The 20,364-nt window shown below is 41.5% G+C and overlaps 1 protein-coding gene across 2 annotated transcripts in view; it reads left to right on the top strand.

Annotated features, from left to right (window-relative positions):
• The window catches only part of clybl (citrate lyase beta like), a 142,064-nt gene extending 137,342 nt beyond the window's left edge, over positions 1-4,722 (top strand). The window contains exons 8-9 of one of the 2 annotated variants that reach the window (XM_078221553.1): positions 2,411-2,535; positions 3,595-4,722. In XM_078221553.1, coding sequence (XP_078077679.1) covers positions 2,411-2,535; positions 3,595-3,690 — 221 coding nt within the window. In that variant the 3' untranslated portion in view covers positions 3,691-4,722. The remainder of the gene's footprint in view (positions 1-2,410; positions 2,536-3,594) is intronic. The other variant, XM_078221554.1, reaches the window with a different exon arrangement.
• The last annotated feature ends 15,642 nt before the right edge of the window (positions 4,723-20,364 follow it).

The raw sequence follows: 20,364 nt of genomic DNA, 5'->3' as shown, positions 1-20,364 counted from the left end.
ACGAACATGTCCTTTATAGGGAAGGATAACATTTCTGTGAATTACAGTTTGGTGATTTATTAAGAAATGTTGCTTTTGGAAATTTTTGGCAGCTCGTATAGTTTGAATACTGAGAAACTAATTTGGAATGTCTTTTAAAAGATGTTACCATGATGCTGATTGCAACTGATTGCTGCAATTCCGTGTTATACCAGCAATATGATTGAATTTATACCAATGAGCACAATAAAAATGTGCAGTGGAGATTTTACAGGAACCTGCAATTATAGCATTCAAAACAAGTTAACTAATGCTTTAATGCAGATATTCTGGTTCTCACTTTAAAAACACCACAATTAAATACTAATTAATATTTATTATAAATAGATAAATATTAAATAGGTTCCTTGCGTGTCTATAGTTTCACTTTATAATGATACTCGAATATTCTTTCTGCTGCAAATAATATTTTGAGAGCACACAGGAACTTAAATTAGTTTTCCAATAGCAGCACATTATTTGGATTATTTATTCAGACGAGATAGATTTGTAAATAAATATTTGAAATGTTCCAAAACCATGCATTCAGTAGTTAGATTACTAACATGTTGGCACAAATTTATCAGTGTTCTTTTTGCAGAGGTCTATTAATGAATGATATTCTGTGTCAGTTCGCACAATCACCCCTACCAACTAACAGGAGCAAACTTACATAACAATGTAATTTTGCATATTTATCTCACTATTTTTTGAGGCTTTGCACTTCCCGATATTTTCATTAAGGGATTGGATTTGAGAAAAATTTAACAATAGAAATCGACTTAAAGATTACATTTGAAGTTCACATACAATGCTGACCGTAATGACAGTGATGGAGGGTATATTTCATTTCGTATCATGAACAAGGCTCAGAATCACTTGATTGTAGCCTTTCACCTACATTCACATGTACATTAAACATGTAACTGATGCGTGTTATTTTTTTTAAAAACGTGATTCTCACGCCCGTGCACAGACAAACAAATAATGGCCCTATCTTGCTCCCACCCAGCAACACTGGGGAAGGCAGCATAATCCCTGGCACAGAAATGTCCAGAGTCTCCAGCTGTGCTGTCCCATGGTCAGCAGATTGGAAGCACTCTGTTGATTCTGGACACAGTTGATCCTGCCAGTTTATTTTCCCCCTGTTTATCTACTCGTACTGCGCCCTGAGACAGAAGGTTTCTGCTGCTGTTGTGACTGCTTGTTGAAAGAAGCTTGGTCACTGAAGTCAGGTAAGTTTGAGTGTCTAACCAGCACTGGCATTCAAACTTGTGACGTTGCTCTAAATGCTTACAGGACAAAATCCAGGAATTTGCATGTCATCTAATCTCCATAATACACTTTCCATGCATTATATATAATAAAGGATACTAACCATTAATAAAAAATAAAGCATACCATTATAATATATAAACAAAATAATGAAGCATGCTATTATTTTTGGATATATCTATCTATAGAAAATAATACATATTGATTATGTATTAACAGTATTGAGTTCTGAGATATGACCCAATGTCTGGCCTCCTGTATTTCTTGCATCAAATCAAATGCATTTTTCTATTTTGTATTCTTATTAATCACAACTGGAAGTCTCTAGTTTTGCACATCAAGTGTTTGCAACTTAACCGGAAACTCTTAAGAAATGATTAATTAGATTTGCAATTGTGCCCAGTAACATGTAACATTTTGAATGCAGTTTAATCCACTCCTTGTATGAGATGATCCTGGGGACACAAGCACGCAAACATACGTGAACTTATGGGTATTATGAAATTGTAACATGAATGTACAATGTGTTGCAAACACATGTATTCAGTGAGACGAGGGGCATGTGGTCTGTCGTTCAGTCAGCCCAATGCAAATAATTTTAGAGGATGTACCTGCAACTAAAAAATAAATCTGATCGCCACGATTGATTTGTGGAAATCTTTTCTGTTTCTCAATGGTCTGCAGGTGACCAGAACATTCTACCTAACCGCCCAAGGTGTGAAATGATTATTGTAAATATGTGTGCACAGATAATTCTTATCTCTAAAGCACAAAATAATAATATTTACATGACTAAATATATTTAGTGCACAATTCTGAATTTTTTTATGGAAAGGTTAATTCTCCTGATTAGCCAATTTATTCATTACCTTCATTGCTAGCAGAGTGGACATGTTGAAGAAAGATACACCTGTGTGTGCAAATATAAAATAGAAGCAGTTGCCCTTACAGAGAATGATGGATGTGACAGAACACCACAGCTGGGCTGAGTAATGATGCAATGCAGGATCTGAGGCAAAATATTTCACAATTAAAACACGGGCTGTGTATTTCTGAAAACATACCTTTGTGAGCGCAGTGCAAGAATAATAAATTGCCTTGTGGTATCTGTGTTCAGGTAAACAAGTGATTCACCCCAGCCAGATCCCAATTGTACAAGAAGCATTTTCACCAAGTCCGGAGAGGGTGAAGTGGGCGCAGGAGCTGATTGAGGCTTTTGGAGAACATCAAAAACTCGGAAAGGTGAACTTTCATACTTGCACGCCACATCCCCGCTTAATTATTTGAGCAGTTTGGTTAATGACCAAATTGAAGTTTTGTTGTTTTTGCAACTAAAGATTATTAAGTCTCTGTATGAGAGCTAGATTCTTCAAATGGGATTAAAACATTTTGAGGCCCATTAGTGTGGCAAATAGAAGTAAATTAGTGATGTCGCATTGCTTTCCTAATTTATTGCATCATTGAATCGCATTGTGCTTCCTGCTCTGTGGGTTATTGTTGTATATATATTTCAGTGGTGATCCACAGTCTGCTCCCGCTTTGTCCCACTGATGCTCAGATTAAGGATAGCCTGGAGGAAGAATTTGTGGTAATCGCGGCGTTGTCAGTTAATTATCTTAGCAGAACCTTATGTTTGCATCCTACGAACTAGTCCATAGGAACTATTTAACACCATATAATCTTCATCATCCATCCCAACAGTTGCCCAAGCTTGGGGTCTTCCTCTATAAGAATGTTTTGTGCAAAATCATATCTGTTGGCATGAACAGAAATGTCTTAATTTTGCCTCTTCGGTTTCTGGGGAGCAATTCATAAATCTTGATAAGTTACAGAATCAAATTTTTACGATTGATTACAATTGCAAAATGAAATGTGTTAAAATTATTATCAAAGTTATTTTTATGTCCCTTTTGCCTGTGAGGTGCACATTGGGAGATGTATGTACTTAGTAATTGTGAAGCGTTTGAAGGGAACTATTCATAGTTTTAGCTGAAGTTAATGGTCTATTGTACCAAGGTAATAGGAAATATATCGATGCCCAGTGATAACACCAACATGGAGGGAAAATATGTGTCATTTTACTATAATATGTCCTGCATGAGCTGTTTCGAAATGTAATATCATTCTCTGATTGTGCGAGATAATGTTTTTAACCTTAATGTTTTCAGCCCTCAATTGCTCAGCTTTGCAGGGTTACAGTAGGAAGGGACGTCTCAGGCAATGGAAAGTGTCACTGTGTGGTTGTTCAGAGAAGGGGAAAGTTTTTTTATTCTCCTTGTCTCTTTTTTTTATTTGTACCAGGGGGCCTTCACCTTCAAGGGAAGCATGATCGACATGCCATCTTTGAGGCAGGCACAGAACGTCATTACACTGGCTTCAGCCATCGAAGGAATGTGAAGGCTCAAGAGGAGATAGGTTTGTGCCGTAGATCGCTCGGCAGATGCAATGGTCAGCAGAAAATGAAGAGCGGGACCAGTTGCCTGTGGGAAGTGTTGTGGAGGTGACTGCATCAACTGCCGGGGTTTAATAATGTGATACCTTAAGGCCCGTGCCATGTTAATTTAAAAAAAACATCTTGTTCATTTTTTTTGGATGGTGTAGTCATATGAGATTGTCTAGACCGAACCCACCCCCCTACTGAGTGCTGCAGTTGTGCATAACCAGACCCCAGTAACTTCATACTCGTATAGTTAGGGACGCTGATAGTTATAGAGCTGTAGTATTTTTTTTTCTGTCGCAACACTTAGAAGCGCAGTGCAGCAGGACTTGTCTGGGTGGACCCCTGTCACTGTGAATATCACATTAAAAAATACACTGCTGCAGGTCAGATGTGTTGGCTGGTTAACAGGCCGGGGTGCAAGGTTCTTTAACCAGAGGCTTGCCCAGCTTGTAGCAAGGTAAGTAAGCATAACACTCATTGTTACATGGTGCAGCAGAGAATCCTGCGCTGAAGGGTTAAGTGTTGCAAAGGGCCGAAGTTTGGTTACTATGCAACCCCAGATGAAATTCGCATTGCTGAAAAAGATCTTCAGAAAATCAGGCGTTTTCACCCCTTTGGAAATTAAAGATATATTTGACCCTGCCCCAAGGCCAGAACATCAGTTGACCTGGTTTCCCCAGACACTAGGATATTCTTTTCTTTAATGAACGGAGATGTGTTTTTGATTTTGTGGCATGACAGATTTAAAAATGGACAAGTTTACTATCCTGCAATTAATTCCATTTTGACATTTTTTACAAGGCAATGATTGAAGTATATTTGACACAGTGACTCTCAGATTGTACTCCGCTGCCAGTGATTTATTGTTGCATCTAACACTGCTTCCCTGCATCAGCATCGTCTGCAAATGTGAACACTGGAGATTATTTTTTACTGTACAATGACTCAAGATGACCATCTGAATAAATGAATTGCTGCGTCCAAAGTAGAAATGCGTTTGATGTGTGTTACTTTCACATTCAGCAGACACAGGCGCTTCTGTCTAAACAAGCTGAAGAGCGGTCCAAAAAAAATCCTTTTCTACAAATCAAACATGCAATCTGGATCTAGAGTTACTTGTGGCTCCAATAGGGCTGGAAGTCCTGTAGTGTTCAAAGTGCAAAAAAAGCACCGTTCAACGTTCCATCTTTGTCATTATATACTGTAAATAATGTAGAACAGGTGTTCCTGCAATGGCACTAAACAAAATAAGGCATCACCGTTATCTTGCGAACGTCCATTTGTTGCTAATAGCCAAATTTCAACAAGCCTTTCTAGAGTGAACAGGTCACCTGAATCAGGATTAAACGCGTGGCTCTGACATAAACTGGGAGACATTAAAATGAGGTCCCATCTACCCTCTGGGGTGCCCATCAAAGATTCCACAAACACCATTTCAAAGAAGGAGTGGGGTGGGGTGGAGGCGGGGGTGGGACGTTCTCCCAGTGTCCCGGGACAACACCGATCCCTCAACTGACGTCATTGAAAACAGATTATCTGATCATTATCACATTGCGTTTGTGCGAATTTGCTTTTGGCAAATTGGCTGCCAGATTTCCTACGATTGCAGCAGTGACCATGCTGGCTGGAAGGCACTTTGGGACACCCTGAGGTCATGAAAGGTGCTATAGAAATGCATGTCATTCTTCTAAAATATACCAGAATTAGTGGTTTTATTTCACAGTTGTCTACAGTGTTATTCTATATTTTAGTTGAAACATTGACAATCTAAGTCCATGGAAAATCAGTTAAGGTGTAGTATCTGACACATTTGTTTATACATTTACTACATATTATGTTTCAATGTATAAATGTTCTTTAGTCATTTTACCACATGCAGATAATTTTCATTCATCATTCAGGTTGTGGTACATTCATAACTTGTGAGTCATTACATTAATAGTTGTTAATATCTGTTCAAACATGAATGATCAGAGGCCATTCGGCCTGTCATGACTACACCAGCTCTCCGAATTAGCATTTCACTTAGTGTCATTCTCCTGCCCTCTCCTCGTAACCTTGCAGGTTCTTTCTTTTCAAATAATCATCTACTTCCCCTTGAGTGCCTCTTTCGAACCTGCCTCCACCACACTCTCAGGCAGTGCCTTCCAGACCCCAACCACATCTTTCCTAAAATGCGGCACCCAGAATTATGCCCAATCTGAGGGCTAACCAGCATCTTATATAAATCCATAACCTCCTTGCTCTTGTACTCTATATCATTATTAATCATATAAAAACAATGTAATTTTGTAATTGGAGTACAGGAATATTTTTTCGAGAAGATAATTTTCAGTGTACACAAATGATCATTTGGTTGTTCAGAACATGAATGTTGTTGAGATGTGAGGGACAGGACGGGATTTTATGGCCTCGTTCACCCCGAAATCGTAAAATCCCGCCTGAGGTCAACGGAACTTCCCATGGTCCGCCCCTCCCCGCTCCGATTCCTGTGGTGGGCGGGACAGTAAAAAATGTCAACTTTGTTTATCTCCCCAGATGCTGCCAGGACTTTCTGGTTTTACCTCAGTGTTTTGCTTTCATTTTAATGATGCCAGGGAGCACTTCACACAAAGGGGAGTGGAAATCTGGAACCCCCCCCACCCAAAAAAAAGATGCTGAGGCTTGGTGGGGTGGGGGTATTCCTGGAAAATGTCAAAACTGAGCTAATTACATAGGGTGTTACAGATCATGGAACCAAGGCAGGTGGAAAAAAGATACAGATCAGCCATGATCTAAATGAATGGGAGGGGGACAAGTCTGATGGGCTGAATGGCCTCCTCCTGCTCCTACTAAATAGCATTCACTCTGAAGAAAGCTGGAATGCGATCATGAATATGGAAGATTTACAAGGATGATGCCAGACATCATCTATTGGGAAGGACTAAACAGGTTGAGGCACTCCCCTAAAAAAAAGCGAAGATCAAGGATTGAGTTGATAGATACTTAAAATTATAAATAGTCCAATAGATTAGTGAAAATCATAGATCATAGTATCCCTACAGTGCAGAAGGAGGTCATTTGGCCCATCGAGTTTGCACCAACCACAATCCCACCCAGGCCCTATTCCTGTAACCCCACATATTTACCCTGCTAATCCCCTAACACTAAGGTCAATTTAGCATAACCAATCAACCTAACCAGCACATCTTTGGACTGTGAGAGGAAACCGGAGCACCCGGAGGAAACCCACGCAGACACGGGGAGAACGTGCAAATTCCACACAGACAGTGACCTGAGGCCGGAATCAAACCCAAGTCTCTGGCGCTGTGAGACAGCAGTGCTAACCACTGTGCCACCCAGAAAGAAGATGTTCTCATTTATGGGCGGAAGAAACATAAGAAAGTCATTAGTTGATTCAATAAGGAATTGACAAACTCTTCATCCAGAAAGTGGTTAGAATATGGAACTCACTAATATGTGGAGTAGTTAAGACAATTAGCATAGATGCATTTAAGTGGAAGTTACATAAAGAATAAGGGAGAAATGGTTAGATTTAGAGTGCTTGTGTGGAACATAAACAGTAGCATAGACCCTTTGGGTCGACTTGCCTATTCCTGTCTGTTAAATTCTTTGTAATATCTATCATAGAATCCCTACGGTACAGAAGGAGGCCAATCAGCCCATCAAACCTGCACCGACAAGAATCCCACCCTTACCCTATCGCCATAACCCCACATATTTACCCTGCTAATCCCCCTGACACTAAGGGCCAATTTAGCATAGCCAATCAACCTAACCCACACACCTTTGGACTGTGGGAGGAAACTGGAGCACCTGGAGGAAACCCACGCAGACAGTGACCCAAGGCCGGAATTGTGAGGCTACAGTGCTAACCGCTGTGGCACCCTATAGCATGGTACAAATCCAAATATGGTCAAGACTTCTAGGAATTCAGATTTACTTTATCTGATCTTGATCTTCACTTTATGACACGACATCCCAACAATGAGCACATGCCATGTCCATGCCCTACAAATCGTAATTGTGAAAGAATATGTATATATTTTTGAAGGTTACACGGACTACAATTATAAACATGATACAACACATTCAAATAACAAACTTTGACTGGTTTGTAATTGGTATTGTGACAAAAGAGACTCATTTTAGGAAATTAAAATGCACACATCCAAATGCACCAAAAATGAACTCCATCTCTCACTGTCATATACAATGTGTACACAAGCCTACTTACATATCCATCCCTGACCTCAACTGTACACCACGTTATTTATTGCAGCCCCCTAACCTATTGACTTAGTGTTAGATGTAATTGTTTTACAGGACATTTCTACTATATCCTAATAAGTATTCCACTTGTCAAATGCTTTAATGGGAGCCATGAATTAGTAAATGTATCACAGTTAGTGAGTGAGTCAGTTAGTTCATTCCGTATTGAAATCTGCTCCATACTTCTTAATTTATAATCTTTTGATTTGAACAACGCATGTAACCAGATTATACGCAAAGCATAAATAATAAAATAAGATGGACTAGATAAAAGTGAATGTGTTACAGTTAAATACATCAGTTCTAAATCTCCAAAAGTAACCTGAAACCAAACTAACCCTATGGATTTAGTAAAATCTACATTGTATGTTTTTGCATAATATTTTCATTCATCTCAACGGGACACGCGGGCAACATTTGTTTTATTCTGTTAATTCATGCCTAGGGCTTCCCCGACCAATGTCTTCATTGTTTCGAGGTCCTTTATTACAATCTTTGACAACATCATCTTCACAACAGAGAGAATTTTCCCAATTAAATAAATCGTTTCATTTAAATTAAAACCGACTGGAGTAATTTATTGATCTTTGGGGACAAAGGGAAAATGCATCAAATCTTGCCAGCCTAACACTCATTAGCTTAATAAAGCATAGAGGAGGAGTGGCTATAGGGAGTGCTTAATGAATCCCAGCACCCCTTTGTGAAGATTATGTTGTCCCAGCACCCCTTTGGCTTTTTGCAAGGTTTATCTTCAGCGAAAGCTGTAATATTTCCATTTACAGTTGCTTATCTTCAGAAATGTAAATGCAATTTTCCTGATGGCTCAATGAATTCATGCACATCAGAGAATTTGCCAGATTCGTTCTAAAAGTCTGCGCTGTGTTAACAACCCCAGTCAGGAGGCTTATAGCAGCATTCCAATTGGAATTGGCACCTTTGTGTCAGAGACTGGAATATCTCTCATAAAAGAAAGTTTTCGAAAGGAAAGTTTGGATGAGAACTAATTTCAGTTTTCCTTCACACAAAAGTCCATCCAAAGCTCAGCTGCCCATGTCCTTAACTTGCATCAGACCCTATTCATTCATTATTCCCTGTGTTTACTGACCTACATAGGCTCCCAGTCTGGCAACACTTCGATCTTAAATTTCCCCTTCCTTTCTTTAAATTGTTCCAGTACCGAACCCCTTCCTATTTCAATAACCTTCTCAAGGTCTACAAATCTCTGAGGGGATTGGTGGCATAGTGGTAAGTAACATCACTGGATTACTAACCCAGAGGCCCAAGCTAATGCTTTGGGGATTTGTGTTCAGATCAATTAAATTCAATTCCTAAATCTGCAAGTGGTGGCCATGAAATTATTTTTTAAAAATGTATTCATGGGACATGGGCATTGCTGGCTAGGCCAGCATTTATTGTCCATTCCTAGTTGCCCCTTGAGAAGGTAGTGGTGAGCTGCCTTCTTGAATTGCTGCACTCCACGTGCTGTGGGTTGACCCACAATGCCATTAGGGAGTGAATTCCAGGATGTTGACCCAGCAACAGTGAAGGAACGGTCATGTATTTCCAACTCAGGATGGTGAGTGACTTGGGGGGGAACTTACAGGTGGTTTTGTCCTCGTATATCTGCTGCCCTTGATCTTCTTGATGGAAGTGGTTATGGATTTGAAAGGTGCTGTCTAAAGATATTTGGTGAATTTCTGCGGTGTGTCTTGCAGTAGGTATACACTGCTGCTAATGAGAGATGGTGTTGGAGGGAGTGGGTGTTTGTGGATGTGGTACCGATCAAGTGGGCTGCTTTGTTATTTAAAAAAAACAACTGGTTTACTAATATCCTTTCAGGAAGGAAATCTGGCATCCTTGTCTCATCTGGTCTACATGTGACTCCAGATCCACATAAATGTGATTGACTCTTAAATTGAACATTTAATGGACAACAAATACCATCCAATAAAATAAATCTCTGCATTCCTTCATTGGCCTCCAATGCTCCACCACTGTCAGCCATGCCTTCAGCTGTCTAGCCCTGAGCTCTGGAATTTCTTCCTTTAGTGCTTCTTTCTCCCAGCCTGATATCTCGTTATGTGACTCAGGGTGGGATTTTCTGGCTGCATTCATCCCGAAACTGGAAAATCCCGCCCGAGGTCAACGTATCTTTCCATGGTCTGCCCCTGGCCCGCTCCAATTCCAGTGGCAGCCAGAATGGGAAAATTCCCCCCTAAGTGTCAGTTTTTTTGTTTCAGAATGTTCCTGTGAAAGACATTGATCATTTTGCTATAATAAAGGTGCTATATAAATATCATTATTCCCTCCTGAAGAGGTTTTGGGAATTGGATCAGACTCTTGGTGATACCTTCTCCCTACCCTTCTTCATCCCAAAGCCCCTACAGTCAAATAACCTGCAGGGCACTCAGCATATGGGAATACACACAACAGCGAATTACCATGGACAGCAACCAGTATCCATGGACACTGCAAGGTGTCAGTGCCTTCAGGAAGGGATAAAATTGTCACCAAAAACAGCCAAACTGTTTATTTTAAATGCCTGTACTCTGATAGATATAAAAGACACCACAATGGTTGTAATGACCCAACATTTAAATAATTGGATGGATTCCAGTACAACACAAGTAATAAAACTGTAAGTCAGATTGTTGTGGCCACAAATAATTTAATTGTCAAATCACATCTAGAGCCCTTTGGTTTTTGTAATTATCCCATCTTTAATGTTTAATTTTCATGGAATGGTACAGCACAGAAGGAGGCCATTCAACCTATCATACCTGTGCTGAACTTCTGAAGCGCTGTCCAATTATTCCCATTCTCTCCTCTCTTTCTCCACAGCCCTGCAAATTTTCCAGTTTTTTCAGAGATCTAATTTGTTTTTCTGTGACTCGTGATTAGACACTTGCCGTCATGTGCTGCCAATGTGTCAGGAATGTGTATGACAGCAGCTAAATCACTCAGAAGGAGAAACCTAGAGAAATGTGTTCAAATTCTGACTGTTTGAGAGGGTAAATGTGCAACGCTGTATGAAACTGAAATGGGTATGGGCCATTAAACTCCCTCAAGCTTTTTCACCATTCACATTGGTTGTGACTCAACTGTATCTCAACTCCATCTTGCCTGCCTTACTCCCGTAGCCTTTAATGCCCTTGCCAAGCAGAAATACCTTCCTGACTTGGAAATATGTCACCGTTCCTTCGCAGTCGCTGGGTCAAAACCCTGGAATTCCCTCCCTAATGGCATTATGGGTCAACCCACAGTACGTGGACTCCAACGATTCAAGAAGGCAGCTCTCCACTGACTCAAGGGCAACTAGGGATGGGCAATAAATGCTGACTAACCAGTGATGTCCATGTCCCATGAATGAATAGAAAAAATAAATAAATCAATGCTGATTTGCCTGAGCTCAAAGGGAGTGCAGTAGGTTTGTAACAAATGGTGTAAACATTTCAGAATGCTGGATGTGAAAGGATGGTTGCGTTTCTAGCTCAAGTGGGTAGCACTATTGCCTCTGACACAAAAGGTTGTGAGTCCCAATCTTGTACCAGGATATAAACACAAAGTCTAGACTGATACTCCATTGCACTTCTGAGGGGGTGCTGCATTGCTGGAGGTGCTGTCTTTTGGATGAGGCTTTTAACTGAGAAATGCATCTGGGCTCTGAGGTAAAAGATCCAATTGCATTCTTTTGAAAAAGAGCTGGGGAATTCCGACCAATATTTATCCCTCAACCGGTAACTACTTAGTCATCGTCATCCCATTGCTGTTTATGGGAACTTGCTGTGCACACATTTGTGTCAGTGACGACACTTCAAAAATATTTAATTGGTTATAAAGTGCTTCAGTATGTCCTGAAAAATTCAATCTAATTCCAAGGTCTTTCTCTTTCTTATTTAGTTACTGATGCTGAAACTTGGGCATTAGGCGGGAATAGTTTTGAGCTCTGAATATTAAGGAATATCCTGAAAGAAGCACTGGAGGGTTGGTGTCTATGGAACTTTACTTGAGCACGAGAAAAAACCTTCAGAAGGGGAGAGGAAATGTTGGCGGGGAGGAAAATCAGATGTAGGAATGATTAACAAGTGCAAAAAATAATAGAGGTGAGTGATCTCCAAGAGGGGGAGACGAATTTAACGGCAGATAGGGTTAGAGGGAAAGAGAGAATTTTGTCTTAAATGTAAGTCTATTTTACATCTGTTTTTGCTCTCCTTGTTCTTATTGTGATTTACAGACATGTGAGGGAACTTATTAAATCTTTCATGTTACATGTGTAGTATAATAGTCCTACGACATTCCTGATTTATTTTGCTCCAACATTTACTGGCCGTGCTTTAGCTGCCTGGGCCCTAGGCATTGCAATTCCATGCCTAACCCTCTCAACATCTCCCTCTTCTTCCTTTAAGGTGCTCCTTGAAATCTTGCCTCTTTCCTTATATAACTTTATGTGGGTCTGTGTGAAATTTTGTTTGATAAAACTCCTGTGAAGTATCTTTGGACATTTTACTATGTTAAAGGTGTTATATAAATGCACATTGTCGCTGTGAAAATATATTGATATATTACACTGGAGTTAATCATGTGAAATAAACATAGTAAATTATTTTAATAATATATAGTCTGCATTTTGTTTCAATAATGGTGCTGATTTGGTGCGTGACTGATATGGTAAATCTGATCATACAATCCGTAACTTCATGCGAGTGCTCTTACACAAACATATTTTTATTTGAGGGCATATATCCATAATTTGTTTAATATTCTTTAGAATGTTGAAATGGTCAACGAGATGCAGAGATGGCTATTAATGCAGGACAATTTGAATATCAATAGCTGGCTATCAGGAGTAGCAAATGACAGGAAATTGTTTCACATCTTCTGATGATTTGCAGGATGGCTGTTTATATATAAAAACAGAGACGCTGAGTGGCTTCGACAGACTCTAAGCTGTTTAATATTTGTAGAAAGGTCCTTCTAATGAAAGTCCTATAACACAATCCTTCTTCCAAACTTTCACTTCTGCATTCCAATTGCAAGGAGTATGGTCACCCCAATGAAAAATCTTGCCTTTATCTTGTTTTTAACAGAAATCCTTCTTTGGCTTCAGTTTTTTTTAAATTTTGTCATCCTCCTCCTTTCTGTGCTTGCAAAGTCTCGACACCATTCTTTGACTAAGAGATGGATTTTGATAGATTAAATAAGGAGAAACTGCTTCCACTGGCAGGAGGGTTGGTAACCAGAGGGCGCAGATTTAAGGTAATTGGCAAAAAACCAGAGGGGAGATGAGGATTTTATTTTTTTAGGCAGCTACTTGTTGTGATCTGAAATGCACTGCCTGAAAGAATGCTGGAAGCAGATTCAATAATAACTTTCAAAAGGAATTAGGCATATACTTAAAAAGGAAGCATTTTCATAGCTCTGGGGAAAGAGCAGGGGAGTGGAACTAATTGGATAGCTCTTTCAAGGAGCTGACACATGCCTGATGGGCCGAATGGTCTCCTCCTGTGCTGTATGTTTCCATGGTTCTAGATGGGATGCGTCACTCGCTGCTGTGTCAAATGTAGCTTGTTAGCTGGTTCAGGACAGTGGTCAAAGGTGACTGTCAGATTAACATCAATGTTAAGTTCTCCCTGGCTTCATATTATGCAAGATTGCAGTAATTCAAGGCAGCAGCCTTTCTGAGCCAACTTGAGATGGACAATAAATGGGATCTTGCCAGCACTACTCACACCCATGCGACTGCAGACTATCTAATCAGTCCCAGGATTCTATCATCAAACACCGTCCTCTGAGGAACTTCACAGACAGCCAACAAGATATCCACACTGTTAGACCAGTTAATATCTGATTTAGATATTGATATTTATTTTGTTTTTTTGTGATTACCATATGAAAGAATAAGATTCCCAGAAAACACTTCTTCAAAACAAAAGCTGGCAGTATTACTCAGTCGTCAGAGCCTGGCCCAACTGACTGAAGGAGGCCATAATGGGGAAGTTAATTTTTCACACCTTCAGTTGGACATAGCGTGGATTGTAAATTCCAATAGAGAGTGCCAAATGCTGGTTTACCAAGAGCGCAGGTGGGCCATTGGGTTCTTGGACGCTTCAGCCCAGAATTTGCTGGGCTGGACCATCTCGCCGTGAATAGGACTGTTTCCTTAACTATTCAAATTGCTGCAGATGTGTAAAAGGGCAATGTTCCCTCTAATTTTCTTGAGCTGCCCATTTGCTGCACTGGTCCCCACCCCAACTCACTTCGGGGGAACATTACAACAGGGTCCCCTGCAATCTCCCTGACCATTGGCTCCAATGGGTGCATCTCCTCAACCAATAAGATAGTTTACTTATTAGTGTCACAAACAAGCTTACATTAACACTGCAATGAAGTTACTGTGAAAATCCCCCAGTCGCCACATTCTGGCGCCTGTTCATGTACATTGAGGGAGAATTTAGCACGGCCAATGCACCTAATCAGCACGTCTTTCAGACTGTGAGAGGAAACAGGAGCTCCCGGATGAAACCCACACAGACACGGGGAGAACATGCAGACTCCACACAGACAGTGACCCAAGCCAGGAATCGAACCCTGATTCTTGGCGCTGTGAGGCAGCAGTGCTAACCACTGTGCCACCGTGCCACCTGACTTAAGGACTGAGAAGGAAAAAGGAATGCGGAGAAGGAAATAGTTAAATCAGGTATAGAAAGTGAAATAAAAAGAGGGAACGAAAAACTAATCTGAAAGATTAAGAGCGAGAGATAAAACGACAACAAGGAAATTTAAGAAAGAAACATTGGAAGATTTAGTAAACCCCTGGGACCCAGTTTCTACCTATGGAAATCAGATTCCACAACTTCAGGTGTTCCTTTTCTAGGCCTCCCAAAGGTTGCGTTTCATGTCAGGAGTGTAAACCACATTCCTAACTGGATCCTTCTGCAATGAAATACCAGCCCTAACTTCCTGAGGCAAGCTTAACAAGTAGATGAATGCAGCAATTCCCTGAAATTCACGGGGAGGCTGAGCAGGAGATGCCATTTTCACCAGGCTAATGGCGGAGAGGAGAAATTTGTCCAGTAACTTGGGGCAATTTACAACTCACGGGGAGTATGACCCTCGCCACAGGTTGGCGGTCGTTCTGGTTCGTGAATAATGGTGAGTGCCATGAACCTGTCTTTATTTCTGGATGTGGAGATGCCGACGTTGGACTGGGGTAAACACAGTAAGAAGTCTAACAGCACCAGGTTGAAGCTCAACAGGTTTATTTGGTAGCAAAAGCCACTCGCTTTTGCTAGTGGCTTTTGCGACCAAATAAACCTGTTGAACTTTAACCTGGTGTTGTTAGACTTCTTACTTTATTTCTGGACCCATGGTCATTAATATAAGTGAAGTGGATGGTCGAGCAGTCCAAACGTCCCAGGAAAATGTCACCTAACTCCACAATTTCCTCTCAATTATTTGCACTGCTCATTGGTCCCAATGTCTTTGGGTGTGGCATTACAGTGGCCAAGGCAATTTGAGCCCATGTGCCTACCATGTAAATACTTGTTTTTATTCATTTGTGGGACATGGGCATCGCAGGCTGGCCAGCATTTATTGCCCATCCCTAGTTGTCCTTGGAGAGCAGTTGAGAGTCAACCACATTGCTGTGGCTCTGGAGTCACATGTAGGCCAGACCAGGTAAAAACAGCAGATTTCCAAAGAGAGGCAAAGGAAGTCTGGATTAAGAGAGAGGTAAAAAGACAACAAGGAAAGTTACGATGGTGCCGTGTGTTGGAGGCTTGGGAGTAAATCCATTCACACTTTTGTGAACTAAGGGTTAACCTCAAGAGAAACAGCAAGCAATGGGAGGAATCCTTGTGTTTGGTGAGGTCACCAGATTCCCCCGTAACAATTCCCATGAATCAATTGCTCTTCATTGAACAGCTTGGTGGCAAGTCACTCTCTGCTGTAATCCTTCCATGATGACCTCACAAAGGATTGTAATCGCCTTCTGTCAGTCACCTGAGCCATACTCAATTGGCTGTTGGCCAATAAGGAAACGACTTCCTCTTCATTAGTTGATGGTATTCAAGGGAAAAGTGCACATTCCATTTTCAATCAATACCCCAGCATGCGTTACAGTTTACATGTGATAAAAAAATTGTCAATACTCCAGATTGATTTACATCCAGTATATTGTCTGCAATCATCCAGGCCCTGCTCCCACATGTGGTAGATATAATTATGGACACTGCAAAAGTGAAAGGTTACTGCTTTATCTCAAAGTGGGAATAGGAGAACATTTCACCAACTTGGCTCTTGATTCCTTTGAATTCCACTTTTGGAGTGATATCGCTGGACCCCTGCCAAGTATTGATTTTTCACATCTTCAACTTAATTTGTTTAGAATTGATCATGAACTTGTTCCATTTAGACAACTTGCATTTATATTAATATCATATATGGAACGTGCAAATATCCGATAAAAATTGACCCCAAGCTACAAAACGACATATTTGGGCAGGTGACCAAAAGATTGTTTTTAAAGGAGCATTTTAAAGGAGGGGGTGAGGGATTGGAGATGGTTAAGGAGCAGAGTTCCAGAGTTTAGGACCAGACAGCTGAAGTCATGGCCACCAATGGCGGAACAGTTAAAATTGGGGAGGCGCTGGTGGCTGTAGTTGCAGAGATCTCAGAGGGTTACAGGGCTGGTGAAGATTACGGAGGCAGTGAGAGGCCTTGGCGTGATTCACATTTTAGTATGGTCATTCCAATTTTTTGCACTGATTGTTTCTGCTGCAGTTCCATTGTGCAACATGCTAAATGAGAAAAACAGCAATCTGTTATTGGGCGAGTAAGTCAGGAGTGAATACTTTCCAAACCCATTGGGCAGCACAGTGGCACAGTGGTTAGCACTGTTGCCTCACAGCGCCGGGGACCCAGGTTTGATTCCCTGTTTAGGTCACTGTCTGTATGGGGCTTGCATATTCTCCCTGTACCTGCTTGGGTTTCCTCCAGGTGCTCCGGTTTCCTCCCACAGTCCAAAGATGTGTGGGTTAGATGGATTGGCCATGCTAAATTGCTCCTTAGTGACAGGGGGACTAGCGCGGGTAAATGCATGGGGTTATGAGGATGGGCCTGGGTGGAATTGTGGTCGGTGCAAACTCGATGGGCTGAATGGCCTCCTTCTGTTCTGTAGGGTTCTATGATTCTGTGAAACCTATCTAGAAGGAAAGAGCAGCAGATACATGGGAACACCACCAGCTGGAGGTTTCCCTTCAGGACACTCACCATCCTGACTTGGAAATATATCACCGTTCCTTCACTGTCCCTGGGTCAAAGCCCTGGAATTCCCTCCCGAACAGCACTGAGGGTGTACCTACACATCTGAGACTGCAGTGGTTCAAGAAGGTGGCTCACCACCACCTTCTCCAGCATAATTAGCGATTGGCAACAAAAGCTTGGCCTAAGCCCACATCTCATGAATGTATTTTTAAAAAGGACCTGCTTTTGCAACACTGTGAAGATTGATCAATGAGTTTTTGTTATTAGTGTCACAAGTAGGCTTACATGAACACTGCAATGAAGTTACTGTGAAAATCCCCTAGTCGCCACACTCCAGCCCCTGTTCAGGTGCACTGATGGAAAATTTGGCATGGCCAATGCACCTAACCAGCACCTCTTTTGGACTGTGGGAGGAGCACCCGGAAGAAACCCACGCAGACACGGAGAAAACATGCAGACACCGCACAGACAGTGATCCAAGCCGGGAATCAAACCAGGGTCCCTGGCGCTGTGAGGCAGCAGTGCTAACAATTGTGCCATTGTGCCACCCCAGTTGTAAATCTCATGAAGAGACAGTTTAATCCATTTTCATAGAATCATAGAATCCCTACACTGCAGAAAGAGGCCATTCGGCCCATCGAGTCTGCACCGACCACAATTCCACACAGGCCCTATCCCCATAACCCCATGCATTTACTCTAGCTAGTCCCCCTGACACTAAGGGGCAATTTAGCATGGCCAATCCACCTAACCTGCACATCATTGGACTGTGGGAGGAAACTGGAGCACCCGGAGGAAACCCATGCAGACACGGGGAGAACGTGCAAACTCCGCACAGACAGTGACCCAAGCCGGGAATCGAACCCGGGTGCCTGGCGCTGAGAGGCAGCAGTGCTAACTGTGGTTTAATGATGTTGTTTATATATATATATATTGAAAATAAAGGTGTTCTTTGTCGGCTTAAATATGTTGGAAAGTTTCAGATCCTGGTTTTGGGTGGGGGGGGGGGGGTTTGCCAGATGCCGAAACGTGATGGTAACCCGCGTGAAATGTGCAAATGTATCTGCAACTGTACCCCCCGTCCCAACTCCTTTAAGAGACACAAGTATTGAGTGCCAGAGGTTCGAGGTGTTTTCAGTCACTTTTTTTTAACCCTTCTTTCTTTCCTGCCTGTGTTAGAAAGGCAATTAATGAAACAAAACGGATTATAAGATTAGCTGTGGGATTTTGTGCATAGTAATGACCCTGAAGTGCAAATACTGCATTTGTAATTGTAGATTTTGTGCACCAGAATGGAGGCACATTGCTTTGTGCCAAAGAGACCTCCTGCCGGTATTTTACAGCAGAACTCGGGAGAGGAGTTGGGGGGGGGGGGGGGGGGGGAGAAAAAGCAATTACCAGTTCTCCAGATTTAAATCTTTAAAACCTCTGTCAATTGTTGTTGCTTCGCTTGCCAATAAAAAAAGGAGGGGGGGGGGCTGGAATTAAATAGAAATCTCCGTTAGATTGAGGGGGGAAAAAGTTTGGATCACACCATTAGGAACCTGAAAATTTCCATTTCAAAATAATAATACGAATTTTATCTTTCTGGGGCGGTGGGGAGGAAAATTAACTTTAATTATTGATAGGGAGGTTTTGATTCTTTTTGAGGGGAGGTTATTATAACAATCATAGTGTCGGGAAAGGACGAATTTCCTGAGAGCCCGCTGCATTCTGTAAAGTATTTATTCAGCATCATTTCAAGTGATCCATGCCATTCAGACTAATCAGGTGTTAGCCTGATTATTACTCAGGCTTTTTGTGTGAGGGGTCAAAACGGTTAATTTTCTCTCCCCCTCCCCCCCCCTCCCCCCAGCAATAAAGGATCATTCGCGATTTTAAGTCCGATGTTAAGGCAAGACTTTAAAACCAACAGCAAGAATATCCCTCCTAATTGAATGTCCATATTGGGAAATGGTGGTATCCGCTTGTAGTTCGTGTACAGACCACTTTTTAACCAATTGGGATTATGAAATAGCAGGTGCAGTAAAATTTGGAACGGATTGCTTAGTTTCCACACCCCCACCCCCCCCAATCCCCGTTAAGAAAGTGGAGTTAGGGGGCGGGGGAGGTGAACTATTGTTAAAAAGTTCTCTCCGAAGTAATTTGTTAAACTATAATGTCCAGTCACTGTCAAAATGATTTCTCGTAAAATGACAGTAGGATAGAATTTGCGGTTATCGAGTTTGACTATAACCGTATGATTTAACTCAGTTTTAATGGATTTTATTAGCAAAAGGGAGGAGTATGTGGCTCGCGGTCTGATAGACTAATCCCACATTGCATTCACTGACATATTCTAAACCCTGACGATTTAAAGAAATATATATATACACACAAAAATAATAACAACCCGACTTTCCCCTTGTATCTGACTGATCAGGATCTTTAGCATTTATCTGGGAACTTGTGTGAGTTTTCAGAAATCGCTGAAAACTAACAAGGTGAATTTAAGAGCCGGTGGAGTTTGAAATTAAACATTGCCTTCCATAGAATTTCAGAGGTGGGATATTGTTCCTCTGAGGATCCTCTCTCCCCATGTCTTGCTCTCTGGTGCTATTTTTCGGAACTGGTTCTATCTCTTGACTCTGCAAGGCAAATAAATCTCTTTCTGATATTCAACTCTACGACACTAATATCGCCGTTATGGGCCAGTGACTCTTTTTTTTCGTTCCAAAGTGGGAGATGCAAACATAAGCGGGATGCAATGAATGGGTAGTCAGTTTAAACATTTTGCTTATGGGTAGCAAGACCAACACTTGGAATGGGTAGCACACTTCCGATTTTCTTTTTAACAAGTGATTAGGTAGCAAATTTGCAAAATGCAACCCCAGACTAGCCCGAGATGAGAGTGAGTGTCGCCTCTCCCAATCGAAACAGCGTCCCTTTTAGTATTGTCAACGCCCTGACAATCGGAGACCCCAAAACGAGACGCTAAATAAAAATGCCTACGAAAACCCCCCAACTTTCGAAGATTAGGCAGCCCAGACTTCTGCGTCTCAGGCTGGGTTTGCCATGAGGGTCATACTTTCGTTACTTTGGTTGCTTTCTCCCCA

The sequence above is a fragment of the Mustelus asterias genome, chromosome 10, assembly GCF_964213995.1.
Source record: "Mustelus asterias chromosome 10, sMusAst1.hap1.1, whole genome shotgun sequence".
NCBI classification, from domain to species: Eukaryota; Metazoa; Chordata; class Chondrichthyes; order Carcharhiniformes; family Triakidae; genus Mustelus; species Mustelus asterias.
The sequence above is the reverse complement of the archived record's forward strand: the minus strand, read 5'-3'. Positions and strand labels throughout refer to the sequence as shown.